Source organism: Ascaphus truei, chromosome 15 (assembly GCF_040206685.1).
Source record: "Ascaphus truei isolate aAscTru1 chromosome 15, aAscTru1.hap1, whole genome shotgun sequence".
Classification (NCBI taxonomy): domain Eukaryota; kingdom Metazoa; phylum Chordata; class Amphibia; order Anura; family Ascaphidae; genus Ascaphus; species Ascaphus truei.
Window position 1 is genome coordinate 52,433,111 of NC_134497.1, and position 13,354 is coordinate 52,446,464.

A 13,354-nucleotide genomic window follows, 5' to 3' on the forward strand; every position below is an offset into this window, starting at 1 on the left:
GTTGACAAGGTGAGAGTGGGGGGCTTTTCTATGCACTGCGGCAAGCATCTGTATACGCTCCACTGCTGTAGCCCTTTCTCCTCATGCGGCCAGGAGAACTGTGAGCCCAGGGGCAGCAAGTCCGGCAGCCGCAATGACTACCCCCTCCGCACCCACTGGCGCCAAGCCACCAATATCCAGGTGGTCACTTGCTCCCTCCCCATGTCCTTGCAGCTCCGGAGCTGGATTGACCTCCTGCACTCCGGGCTGATTGGTGTTCGCTGCCACTGCAGCTAAGGGGCCATGCCCCTCTGGTGGAGCCTTTCAGGCTTCATGACTCTCCAAGTCCTCCTCCAGTTGCACCTTTGACTGACCGTCTGTCGGTAGTCCATAGCCTGCATATCGCTCCACGACTCAAACTCGGTCCCAGGATCGGAACCTTCCAGAGAGGTGACTCATGGTGTGCCTGCTAGCACAGGTATATGTGCAAAGGGAAAGGTCTACTATCTCGTGCTCTTGTGAAGCGTGTGTAAGTTCTACGAGTAAGTGTGTAAAATCTACGAGTTTCCCCACTGTGTTACAGAATCGCACAGGAGACTATACCATAGGCTCAATCAGTGTCCCACCGCTGCCACCAGTAAATAAACCTGTCACGGGAGACCAGGTCTCATCAACACATTAATACTGGGATTCTGTAATTGAGCACAACAAGGAGGGCAAAATAAATTGTAATTTATTTCCTTTTCAGACAAACACAATTCTTCACAATTACACTTAATAAACACCTACTGGGATGGGGAAATTAAAGAAAATGTCCACGGAACGAATGACTTGAAAACAAAGTCTCTGGGCACCCCTGCACGCATGCAAGTGGGTGCGAGATTTTAGCCGTGTGGCAATCCTTGGCTAGGGGCGCAATTTGCCACCCCTATATCTCCGCCGAAAGGAATCTTTACGTTGGGTTCTTACAGGATTCGTTCTGGAATCCTTAACTGAAACAAATTCTGGAAGAGGGGCACGAACCTTGGTTACGATGTTGTTAACTCGTCACACTCCGAAATCGCTGATGCTGTAACTTGGACGAGTCTTAGATGGAACTCGGATGAATCTAACTAGGACTGGGCTGCAGGCATTTTTATAGGGTTACGGGTCTTATCTCTAACATACCCAGCCAATCCTCCCATGGGAACAACTTTTCCCACCTATCCCAGACTTGCCAGTAGCACACAAAAAGCGCAGTAGTTGCTTTCTGGTTTGCTCAGAGCATGTGCTAACTTGATACCTAAGCTGCTTATCCATCCGGGCCCAACCCCTTACCTGGCGACAGTAAGTCTGAGGTTTGGCTACCAAGTGTTGATAGCCCATACTTCATACTGGTATCTGGTACTTTGCAATAATCCGGCCGCCCTGACACATAGGGTCTCTGAGACTTTTCAACTCCCGACACTGGGGCACCAACTCAGCAGGGTGCCCATTGGAGTATGGAGTGCTAGCTCCTTCCTAACAAAAGTTAGCTACTTAATTGAATAGGCTCTGTGATGTGGTTTGCGGTTTGAGTTATGGCATACAATGTACCACTGCTTGCCGGAATTGGTTAACGAGACCACAGGATACATTGTTGCATCCTGCCACTTCAACTAGACCGCAAACCACTTATCCACTTGATAAGACTTCCCCGGAGGGTTTTGCGGTTTAGGAAGTGATACAGAGCTTCAATGGAGCTGCTTACCACAGACACACTTATTCAATTAACGCTTGGCACAGCGCTAGATGCTCCCCCTTGTGTTGCGAATACAGTTTGCACATTCAACATACATTCATATGATTGCAGCTAGTTTCGGAGCTGCAAAACAGGGACATTACAGATGATGTATAGGGGAAACATGGCATGGTGGTGGCCAACAATTAACCCCTTCATCCCCAACAAGATTTATGGGTAACCAGCCGGGTATAAGACCTTTATTATTGGCCTGGTTAACCCCTGGTTAACCCCTTCACCGCTATATATATATACTGTACATAGTCAGAGGAGAAGCTAGGTATGTTGGCGCTAGGGGCAAGTTCGATCAACTGACCCCCACCTCCATTTTTTTTTATAGAACCAAGCCAAAAGAATCCTGTAATTGTTAACTGTGTTTGTGATTCTTTTGTATGGTCTCTATCTGTCTCCCCCCTTCCTTGTTCTCTTCTCACATATTTCTCTCTCCCTTCCTTTCTCTCCCTCTCTCACAAACACACACACTCCCATTCTCTCCCTCCCTCCATTCTCTCTCTCTCCCCTTCCCTCCCCCCATTCTCTCTCATCCTCCCCCATTGTCTCTCCCTCCTTCATCCATTCTATCTCACCCTCCCTCCCTTTCCTCTCTGCCTCATTCTCTTGTCCCCATTCTCTCCTCCCGTCCCTTTCTTCCCTCTCACCCCCTTCTTTCTCCCTCTATCCCTTCCCCCATTCTCTCTATCCTCCCTCCCTTCTCGATTCTTTCTTCCCCTTTCCCCCTTCCTCTCTCTCTCCCTCATTCTCTCTCTCTCCCTCCTACATTTTCTTCCACCATTCTCTCCTTCGGTCCCCCCATTCTCTCCTTCCCTCCCCATTCTCTCACCCCTGCCTCCTTCACCCCCAATCCCTCTTCTCTTCCTTCCATTCTCCCTCCCTCATTCTCTCGACTTCCCATCCCTCCCGCCCTGATTCTCTTTCGGCGCCCATTCTTTCTCTCCCCCCTCTCAGTGAAAGTCCCTACCTGTGGAGTAGGGGGGTCCATCCTGGTGGCAGACACTGGAGGTTGTGACTGACTTCCTTTTCCGACCGCTGTCCCGCCCAGTCCCTCCTCTGCTGCTGCCATCCTCCTCTATCCTATACCACTCTCCTCCGCCCCTGAGATGCTGCTCCCAGGGAAGCGGCACTGCTCGCCCAACTATTTCCACCTCTGCATGCAGACTTCATCCTTCATCAAAGTTCTCCTGGCTGCAACACTGCTGCAATACTGATTCCAAAACAGCACAAATTTGTCAAAGAAAAAAATCTATTTTTTTTTCAGCATCATTTTGCTATGAAAAAAATATTTTCTTTGAATGAATTTTTCACTCTGTAGACTCTTATTCATTTTTTTATAACTAAATATATTATTTGCACTAACTTTGCAATCAGTAAAATACATAAGTACATACAGAATGTGTAATCTAAGATCTTCAAATAAAGAGAAATAGGACATCTGTGCTACATTTCCTTTACCATACTCCATTATTGAACAGTTGCTATCTCTGCTGCACAATTAATTATGTTATATACAGTATCCAGTTCATTTAATATAAACCTTTATGCTATCATTGAAATTTGATTCTTGAATGCCAATTTCTCTTTAGAATATGCATATGAGTTGTGAGTTGGGAAATAGTTTCTCATTATTGATGTAATTAATATGGTACAATTACAAACTGTTTTGCAGGTGATGGTGTGGGGGAATTATGGAAGAATGGAGCGTAAACATTTCATGGGAGTTGCAAGAATACTTCTAGAAGATCTGGATTTGTCAAGCATGGTTATTGGTTGGTACAAGCTATTTCCAACATCTTCAATGGTCAACCCGTCAACAGGTCCTCTCCTGCGTCAATCTTCACAGCTTTCCCTAGAAAGCACTGTTGGACCCTGCTGTGAGAGATCTTAATAGTAGAGGAAATGACCTCCGTCTTTTTTTAAATCCACCATCAAGGTTTTGTTTGGATTTCTGACGTGGAGCATATAGCATGTTTGACCAGTCCTTCTGGAAGCTGAACGTAACCAAACGACCTGTCAGAGAAGAAAGAGTGGTTTACTCCTATGTATGAAACTAAACTTGGGCCAAAGTCCTAAGTGTTAAATCATACCGATACCTCTAATCTCACTTTGTTTAATGTCTTCTACAAATCTACACCTGAGATTGATTTACATTAAAAGTTGCAGTATCTTTTATTGCTAAAGAAAGTATTTTCCTAGCTTTCTATCAATGACTTTTTAAACATTCCTATAAGTATTGCCTAACAATGTTTAAAATATGGGACTGGAATATGGCCTAAAACCATAAATTTGCTCCTTTAAAAAAAGAACTGCAACTTTTCATTGGGATTAAGGTTTTATTTATTATACAGTAAGATATCTTATGGATTTGAAACTGGGCCAAACTACCAGGATGGGTCTTCACTACTTGGCCAATGCAGTTGATAAATCATCTTGGGAATGAAAAGTATAATTGAATTAGAATAGGCAATGGGATAGGTAATGTGATCAGGGAAGCACTGTTCTTAAAGTGCTATTGACATAAATTGAAGCCATTATATACCAGCATATGGTTTGTTAAAATATGCCATTTCAAACTCGTTTCATTTTAAGCATGTTTTGAGCTTTACAGCACAGAAATCTTTGTATTTGAAAAGACATATATTTTGAATTGTTAGCTACTATAATACAGAGGGATTAATTATTTTATCTGCATCTATGTTTAAAGGCAGAGATATGTATAGGCAAAGGGTATAGCAATACACTGCACTTTTCCCTCAATGAGGTTTCTGGGCCAATTCTAGAACAAATGGCTAAAGCTTGATATTGTTATAAATTAATATAAATCACAGAATGAATGATGGATATTAAAAAAAATCCAAAAATAGAAAACTATCAAGCGAAGGACCTTGACTACCATGCAGAATTATACGACTTATAATTCAAACTTGTTTTATAACAAAGTAATGAAATACAGTACTTTGCATGCAAAGTGACATTCTTGTTATACATCAACATAATCATATTTTAAATCACAGAGCTAATTAATGCATAAGGGGATTAAATAAAGCATGGTAATGTTTTATACTGTGCTTCAAAAAATATTCTTCCAAGCGTGACTAGCAAAAGGGAAATGTACTGAAATGGAAAGATATATATTGCTGCTGTTTTAAGAAATTCTCCATACCAAAATAATGACAATTCATGTTTTAATGGGAAAATAATGAATACAATGTGAGTGTATATAGATTTCGGAGTGTAAGTCATTCTATTTGATTATATGTTGTAAGTTTGATATTTTGTTGCATCTGATCATTGTCTCATACAATGTACGCATGCGTAAAAATCAGAAGCGTAACTGTTTGCGCCACTGAAGTCAAAAACAAACTTTGACGGAATAATGCTTGTGTACATGTCATGATTTCAAATGGTTTACTTATTAACGTGCACACAAATCACTATTTGTTGATGGGTTAAGAGGAACTGTGATTAGCTATATAATGTGAATTAATAATGCAGTTTATACTAACATACAGATCTTCCAAAAGAATACAAATGCAAAAGTTTTATTTATTAGCCCAATCATTCTGTAATATTTTGGGGGCATGTAAAAATGAATGTGTACGTTGCAAGTAGCTGAAAACCTTTTTTGATTTTTTTTGAAAAAATGATTAATGATGTAATAATATTTTTTCTTATATAGTGTTGTAGTGTACTTTCATCGCTATACGTAGAATTTATCTGGCACAAGTCTCTTCCCATTAGAGGTCATACAGTGTAATCAATTTAACTGGTACCTGGTTGAGACCATGAGGACATGATATAGAGATTGGAACCTGTTTGTCCTCATCCACGGGCAGCGACATTACCACTAAACCACATTTTTTAAGGAATTAGAGGAGAGGTACTTACATTTAGTTAGTTCCTAAATACATTCTACAGTATGTGTGTATATATAGTCTCCTTGATAGAGCATTTGTGAGCGTGAAACGCGTAGGAGGATCGTTTGTACCTCTGTTTTAACCATGGGCAATTACAAATTTCAATTTTTACTTCTGGAATCCACCTATTTGTTTTTGTTAGTGCACAGCTTTTCTATTTTTCTTGTGTGTGTGTGTGTGTGTGTGTGTGTGTGTATATATATATATATATATATATATATATACATACATACATACATACATACATACATACATACATACATACATACATATAACATTAGTATTGGACCTAAAGATCAGCCTTCATCAGTGATAGAAAAGCTATGAATTTAAGGAGAGAGACAAGTTAAGTGAATGTAGAGGCATCTAAGGGATCATCACTAACTTCTTTAGTGGCCATTGATGGTCTATGTTCCACTATTTAACATCTCCTGCACTAAACTATTACTCTCGCTTACTTTCCCTGGTTGACATATATTTCCAATAAATGACTAGCATTATGAACGACATTTGGCCACAACAATAGAAAAACTGCTATGATATATAGCTGAATAAACTAGAATTATATGGATTTTAAAAAGTAAGTGGTATTTGTTAATTTTCCACCAACAGTTGTGCAGGTGGGAAAACAAATGAAAACCGCTTTGCTTTTGGTAGCCCTTCAGGCTTCATGAACATTAAAAAGGTCATTGTCCGCACTGCCCTTTTTGATAGAATAAAGATAGAAACACAAATGTCGATGACAGATAAAAGCATACTGACTTCCATATTATCTAGGGGTTTGACTTCTGCTGCAGGTCTGTTCCAATATTACACTGTCCTCTCAGTGAAGAATTCTTCACGTTTCCTCTTAATCTCTGACCTTCAAATGACATAGCATGACCTATTATTATATAGCTTTTCTTCTGGAAGACACTTGTTTCGTGAACTTTATTTATGCCATTAGAGCATTTAAAACTGGGGTGGGCAACTCCAGTCAAGGGCCACCAACAGGTCAGGTTTTCAAGATATCCCTGCTTCAGCACAATTGACTGAGCCACTGATTGAGCCACCTGTGCTGAAGCAGGGATATCCTGAAAGCCTGACCTACTTTAAGGGGATTCTTACCTTGTCGTTAATTTCATTTCCATGGCACTTTTTAGAGCAATAATGATACTTTTAGGAAAAATAACCATTAACGCACAGTCTCTGTGATTACGTTCAACAGAATCCAGGAGCTGTGCTATCCACTGATAAAAATAACCCCGATTTTACATTCTGATCCCTCTCAATCAGCCTTAATATAACATATTTTATGATTGCGGTAGGGAGATGATATCAATTAGATAAAAGGATTGTTGCATGCTGTGTGGTGGCTTTTACAAAGCATTTTTATTGTGTCTAAATATAATGCTATCCATTAAATGACTAGTAGGTAAACGGAAATAATGTGCCATACTGTATTTTGTATGTTTACATCAATATAGATTAGAGTACAGCTAGTAATTGTAGCACTAAATCTTTAAACGGGACGTGGAGAATAGAAATTCATTCCTAATGGGTAAACTGCAATTTTTCATTCTGCATTTGTACATGTTTTTTTCCAGCAATTATGCTACATGTCCGAAGCTTTTACTTGAGTGAGCAAAATACTCGGAAAAATAATATCAAGTGCCAGGTATTCCAAAGCGACTTCTTTTTTAAATCTTTTGCAATTGTTTAACAAAAAAAGAGAGAATTGACAGCTGTATTTCAGTTCTGCTCCCATGTTTTCAAAGTTGTTCCTAGATATTTCCGAGTGACATTTTGAATTTCAGGGCTACCGCTTCAGAAAGAATGCTGCTATGGGATTACCATGATTTTTGCCCGGTGTTTTTCAATCAGGGTTGGTAAGAAGCCTTGGGTTCCCCGGGCATCCATAAAGGGTTCCGTGCAATTTTCAGGTCATTTGACAATTGTATCTAATACAGAAGAATTTACAATGCATCTGATCTCAGACGCGCTATTAGAGAGGGTTGGGGTTCCTTACAATGCATCTGATCTCAGACGCGCTATTAGAGGGGGTTGGGGTTCCTAACAATGCATCTGATCTCAGACGCGCTATTAGAGAGGGTTGGGGTTCCTTACAATGCATCTGATCTCAGACGCGCTATTAGAGAGGGTTGGGGTTCCTTACAATGCATCTGATCTCAGACACGCTATTAGAGAGGGTTGGGGTTCCCTACAATGCATCTGATCTCAGACACGCTATTAGAGAGGGTTGGGGTTCCTTACAATGCATCTGATCTCAGATGCGCTATTAGAGAGGGTTGGGGTTCCTTACAATGCATCTGATCTCAGACACGCTATTAGAGAGGGTTGGGGTTCCCTACAATGCATCTGATCTCAGACACGCTATTAGAGAGGGTTGGGGTTCCCTATAATGCATCTGATCTCAGACACGCTATTAGAGAGGGTTGGGGTTCCCTACAATGCATCTGATCTCAGACACGCTATTAGAGAGGGTTGGGGTTCCTTACAGTGCATCTGATCTCGCTATTAGGGTTGGGCTTCCTCAAAATGTCACATTATAATTATAGGGTTCCTTACAGTGGCCTTGCTATAGCCCGGGGGCTCATGCTCTTGGGGGGCCGTTCTCTAGCATATATTTTTTCGACTGCGCATGTGTGAACTGCTTTTTTTTTTACTACCGCGCATGCGCAAACGGCGGTCGCCATCCCTCATGCACATGCGTGATCGGAGCTTGCCGATCGCGCATGCGCAGCCGGCAAGTGCAGATCACGCATGTGCAGTAGGCAAGTGCCTATCGCGCATGCGTGGCCAAACAATATTTAAAAAATTGCCCTGGGGCCCGCACATACCTTACTATGCCACTGGTTCCTTAACCAAAAAAATGTTGGAAACCTCTGGTCTAGCCACTTCTTTCTTAACCACCTTTTAACCATCACTACAAGGGGAATATGTATGAAGATGATGCAATTTGCTCCAAAACACAGAACAACTTTGTTTCAGCTTTGTCAACTTGTGCCTACAGCAGATTTCTAAATCTTTTCTCATGCATTTGGCAAAGATCTCTCAGGTGTAGAGGTTAACACCATCCAAACCTGCTGGAATTATTTGCTGTGAAGATAAAACAAAAAGGGACCCAATAAGAAAGGAGAAGGAGTGGCTCAGTGAGTAAAGACACAGAGACTGTTACCGAGTTCAAAACTGGTTCAATTTCCGGTGTCAGCTCCTTGTGACCGTAGCAAGTTATTTTATCTGCCTGTGCCTCAGGCACCAAACATATAGATTGTAAGTTCACCTGTGATGGGGCTGTGTCTGTAAGAAATCCTATGTGCTGCCTAGAGCACAGAAATTATATTGTAATTGTGCGTCCCCTTGGGAGAAAAGCACTGTATAAAATTAAGTAATAATAATTGTTTGTTCTTGTATAGTTGTAATGCTATTGCTATTAATGCAACTTCTTATACATCTCATAATATTGCGCTGACGCCCTCACCACTAACTCTTCCTACAATTACCCTCCAAATCTGTCCCAGGCATAAGTGGAGCAAAGTGTCTTTATACATTGATGTAGAGGCAAGATACACATGCACTTGTTTTTGTAGCAATCTGCAAATTGCTCTGCTTGATACATATGCCCTTGTTTCCAGTATTGCAGAAACCATATGATATGCTGTTATAATGCTGCAGTTTAAATACTGTAGTTATGTCTTGTTCATTTTAAATGGGTCATTTTTGTTTACTATGTGGTAAAGGAGGTCATCATGAGTCTTAACGTTCTGGTTTTTCTTCATGGCCACATTAATAATTCATATTTCTGGGCCATGATTATTGCTGCCAGGAACAAGTAGGCTATTGCTAATATTCATTTTCCTGATGCCATTACCATGTTTTATTGTCTCAAAAAGCCACATTTAAATAAACACCAGTTTAGGAATCAGGGTTGTCTCCTTTACCGAAATATGTCAATAACACTGCATCCAGATTGCACTGTTAAAAATGACAATTGTTTGCGCTTTTATGTACTGTAGTTAAATGAGCATTACATGTTCAACAAACGCTGAAGTATAGGCATAGTAGAGGTGTCTGTGGGCCATGTTTACTAAGCAATGCTAAGTCTTAAAGGCACCTGACTCCTTATTCAGTCAATGGGTTGTAGGGTGCCTTGCAGTTTAGCACCGTTTAGTAAATATGTCTGGTGAAGAAATACAGTATGGTCAATTCCACGATTTGGCCTACAAGTCTACCAGCATTTATAGCGAATGTTGTTGAACCCTCAATGCTTGCTTAACAATTCCATACCTGAGCATGTTGGCAAACTGAAAATTATTTGGATTTATTTTTTTTCATTTCGGTTAACAATCTGTTTTTTTTTCTAACACGAGACATATGTCACTTAACCCCTTCAGTCCAAGAAGGGCCAGCAGAGTAGGGGTTTTAAAAACGCATGGATTGCAAAATAACGAACGGATTCAAAATGTGTTATGCACGTGCATTTTATATATATTTTATTTATTTCTGTATTTATTGAATGTGTCGGAATTACTGTAATATTCATCGGTAACCAAAAAATGACACCACTTGGAAAGAAACTAGTGCAAGAGGCTGAGGCAGGCGTGCTCAACCGCTGTCCTCAAGACCCCGCCAACAGGTCAGATTTTCCGCCAACAGGCCAGGTTTTCAGGATATCCATGCTTAAGCATAGGTGGCTCACTAGTCAAAGACTGAGCCACTGATTGAGCCACCTATGCTGAAGCAGGCTCTTCGACTGAGCCACAGGTGCTGAAGCATCGATATCCTTAAAACCTGTTGGGGGGGGGGGGGTCTTGAGAACAGGAATTGAGCACCACTGGTCTAAGGAATCTTTTTATTTTGCTGTTCTTTACATTTAAACATATTTAGAGATGCCATTTTCCTAAAATAAAATGAGCCCCTTTCTGCCAGAGTGGTTAAATTCCTTTAGTGTATACAATGAAGAAATAATGAATTACATTTGCATGATATTACATCAATACAGTATAAATGTTTCGGCCTTCTCGGGGTAAAAAGCAGAATCCGACTGCCACAGAGTTTTTCTTTAAAAAAAAACATAACCATTAGTACAATGACACAAATTATAATTGTATTTTTGTACATAGTATCTACCATAGAACTGTGTATTTTGCTGCTAATTTAACAGAAATCCAATTCCACCAGTGTTTATGTGCAATCATTATAAATTATATGCAGTCTTGTCAAATCTCACTGACTTTCTGTGCGTTGACATCTGTGTTTCAATGCAGAAGGTCGCAATTTATTAAGCAACTAGCACAGTATATTTTGTAAAGGTGTATTGTATATCAGGGAATTTATCCATAATATTACTTAATATAATATCATTAGGCGATAATAGTAGTCACGTCTTGTTAATAAACAACTTGTTGACAGCTCTATCTGCTGTAATAAATCAGACCTTGTTTCACGGACATGGAGGAAGAACAAATGCCATCAAGTTCAACCTTTGTTACATTCTTGTTGAGATACCTGATGAAGGACCCTGAGAGAGGTCTCAATTTTGTAACATACCAACTACTTGTTAGTCCAATAAAAGGTACTGTATCATACCACCGACTCCCTCTCCTTTCCTTTATTATTTTACTACATGGAAGAAAGGACCAATATGGCTACCCACCCTTCTTTGCCATTCTTGTAGGGTGAGATACTCATCCTTTATTTATAGTCTCATAAGGGAAACCCTTCTTCCTGACTCCAGTAATGGCCATGAGATCTCGCCTTGAATCCACACCTTGACTACAGGTGTAGAAGCTGCATGTTGGTTACCGGTTTGCCGTGCCTTTCTACCCCCACGGTCAGGTTCCCCCTGGCATTTCCAGTCCGTGTGGAATCCAATATTGGCTACACCTGTAATTTTAACTTATTTGCCATATCCCAGTATATCTTTCCTTTCTAAAAAAAGATGTTTAACCTTTTCTTTAGCATATTGGTTATCTTGAGATAGTTCTATGTATGGGATCGAAATGTTGATCCTACAATAAACCGCTTTTCATTAAAAAAAAAGTCCACATGAGTGCCCTTCTACCTAGGTTCCCGTAGCCAATACTGGCATAATATGCACCCATTGCAACAATTTACACGTTATTGTGAGTGCCCCTCCTACATCCCTTTGTTCTATATCCTTTGCCTAGCAGCAATACCACAATTTTTGGAATCTTTTTCCTATTACTTCCTCTAAAAAAAACCCTATTTCCTTAAATATTTGCCTTTTTATGTCCTGATAAAAGGAAAGTAAAATCAAAGATGGCCACCAAAGTTAACCACTATTTCATGCACTGATGACATTGCAGCTTCCTATTGGACTGTGGGAGTGGAACTTGGATGGTGATGATATTGACCACAAGGGTCATAAGGGACAAGAAACACAGGGATATATAAAGGTAAATACCTCAGGAATTGGGGGGGAAACCCTGAGCAAAAATAGCAATGTTCAGCTCAGGGGGGTCTCCTCAGATTCAACTATTATGTAAAAACAAAACAAAAAACTGAAAGCAGAAATCCGCGATTTAACATTAATTTACACTTGTTTTGTTTTTTAATTTAATTTGCATGATTTGGGAGCTATTGTCATCTGAACTTTCTCGGTAGCAACTTCCTTTTGGCAACCATGTTTGTCAACCTGATAAGATAGGAGGAAAACAAGCGCAAAAAATACTGTGAGCTTAAAAGGATACTTATAGTTCCAATGTTGACAATATATATATAATTTCCCTTGATGGGTGCCGCACCGGGTAGCAAGTGGGTTTGTTCTAAACCACTTGAATAGTAGAAGGAAAGGATTCCAATGTGCACAGTCTCATCAGGATTGGAAATATATAGAGAGAAGAAAAAACACAATAGTGTGATATTGTATACAACAATGTGAACAAAGAAAGTATGGCACTCACATTTTAGTGAAAACAACCGGGCATTTCGGTTACTAAGTTTAACCACACTGGTGTTGCAGACTCTCCGTTATCAGGACACCTCCGATGATGTATACCGTCTCCAGCAGCAGGACTCGCAATGTCGTACAGGCTCACCGGTAGCAGGATATTCTCAATAGAACAAATGAAACACAAATAGTGTGATACTGTATATATAAGTATTAGATGGATACTAAACGAAATATACACTCACATTTTGTGTTATACTCATTCACTTTTGGTTGTTAAAGTAACCAGCTTCAGAGTGTTGTTCTGGAGTCACAGGATACCTCCAGTAGAAAAAGGAAAAGGACGCAGGAAAAAGGAAATACATCTTTATATGATAAAAGCAAATGCAAAGCTGCACCCAGATTGCCAAAACAGCTGCACTAGAACAACCGAATCCCCACTCTCAATACACCCCAGTGATCGCCATACACCAGGGGATATCAAATGGAGGGGGCACAGAGCTCCAGACAGACTTCTTCCAGGGGTTTGAAAACCCCCGGAAGAGGTCTTTAAAGACGAAACGCTCTGTACCCCCTCCATGTGATATCCCCTGGTGTATGGCGATCACTGGGGTGTATTGAGAGTGGGGATTCGGTTGTTCTAGTGCAGCTGTTTTGGCAATCTGGGTGCAGCTTTGCATTTGCTTTTATCATATAAAGATGTATTTCCTTTTTCCTGCGTCCTTTTCCTTTTTCTACTGGAGGTATCCTGTGACTCCAGAACAACACTCT

The 13,354-nt window shown here is 40.5% G+C and overlaps 1 protein-coding gene across 1 annotated transcript in view; it reads left to right on the plus strand.

Annotated features, from left to right (window-relative positions):
• The window catches only part of LOC142466386 (regulating synaptic membrane exocytosis protein 4-like), a 49,436-nt gene extending 36,950 nt beyond the window's left edge, over positions 1-12,486 (plus strand). Inside the window, exon 4 of the mRNA XM_075571244.1 lies at positions 3,423-12,486. Coding sequence (XP_075427359.1) covers positions 3,423-3,641 — 219 coding nt within the window. The 3' untranslated portion in view covers positions 3,642-12,486. The remainder of the gene's footprint in view (positions 1-3,422) is intronic.
• The last annotated feature ends 868 nt before the right edge of the window (positions 12,487-13,354 follow it).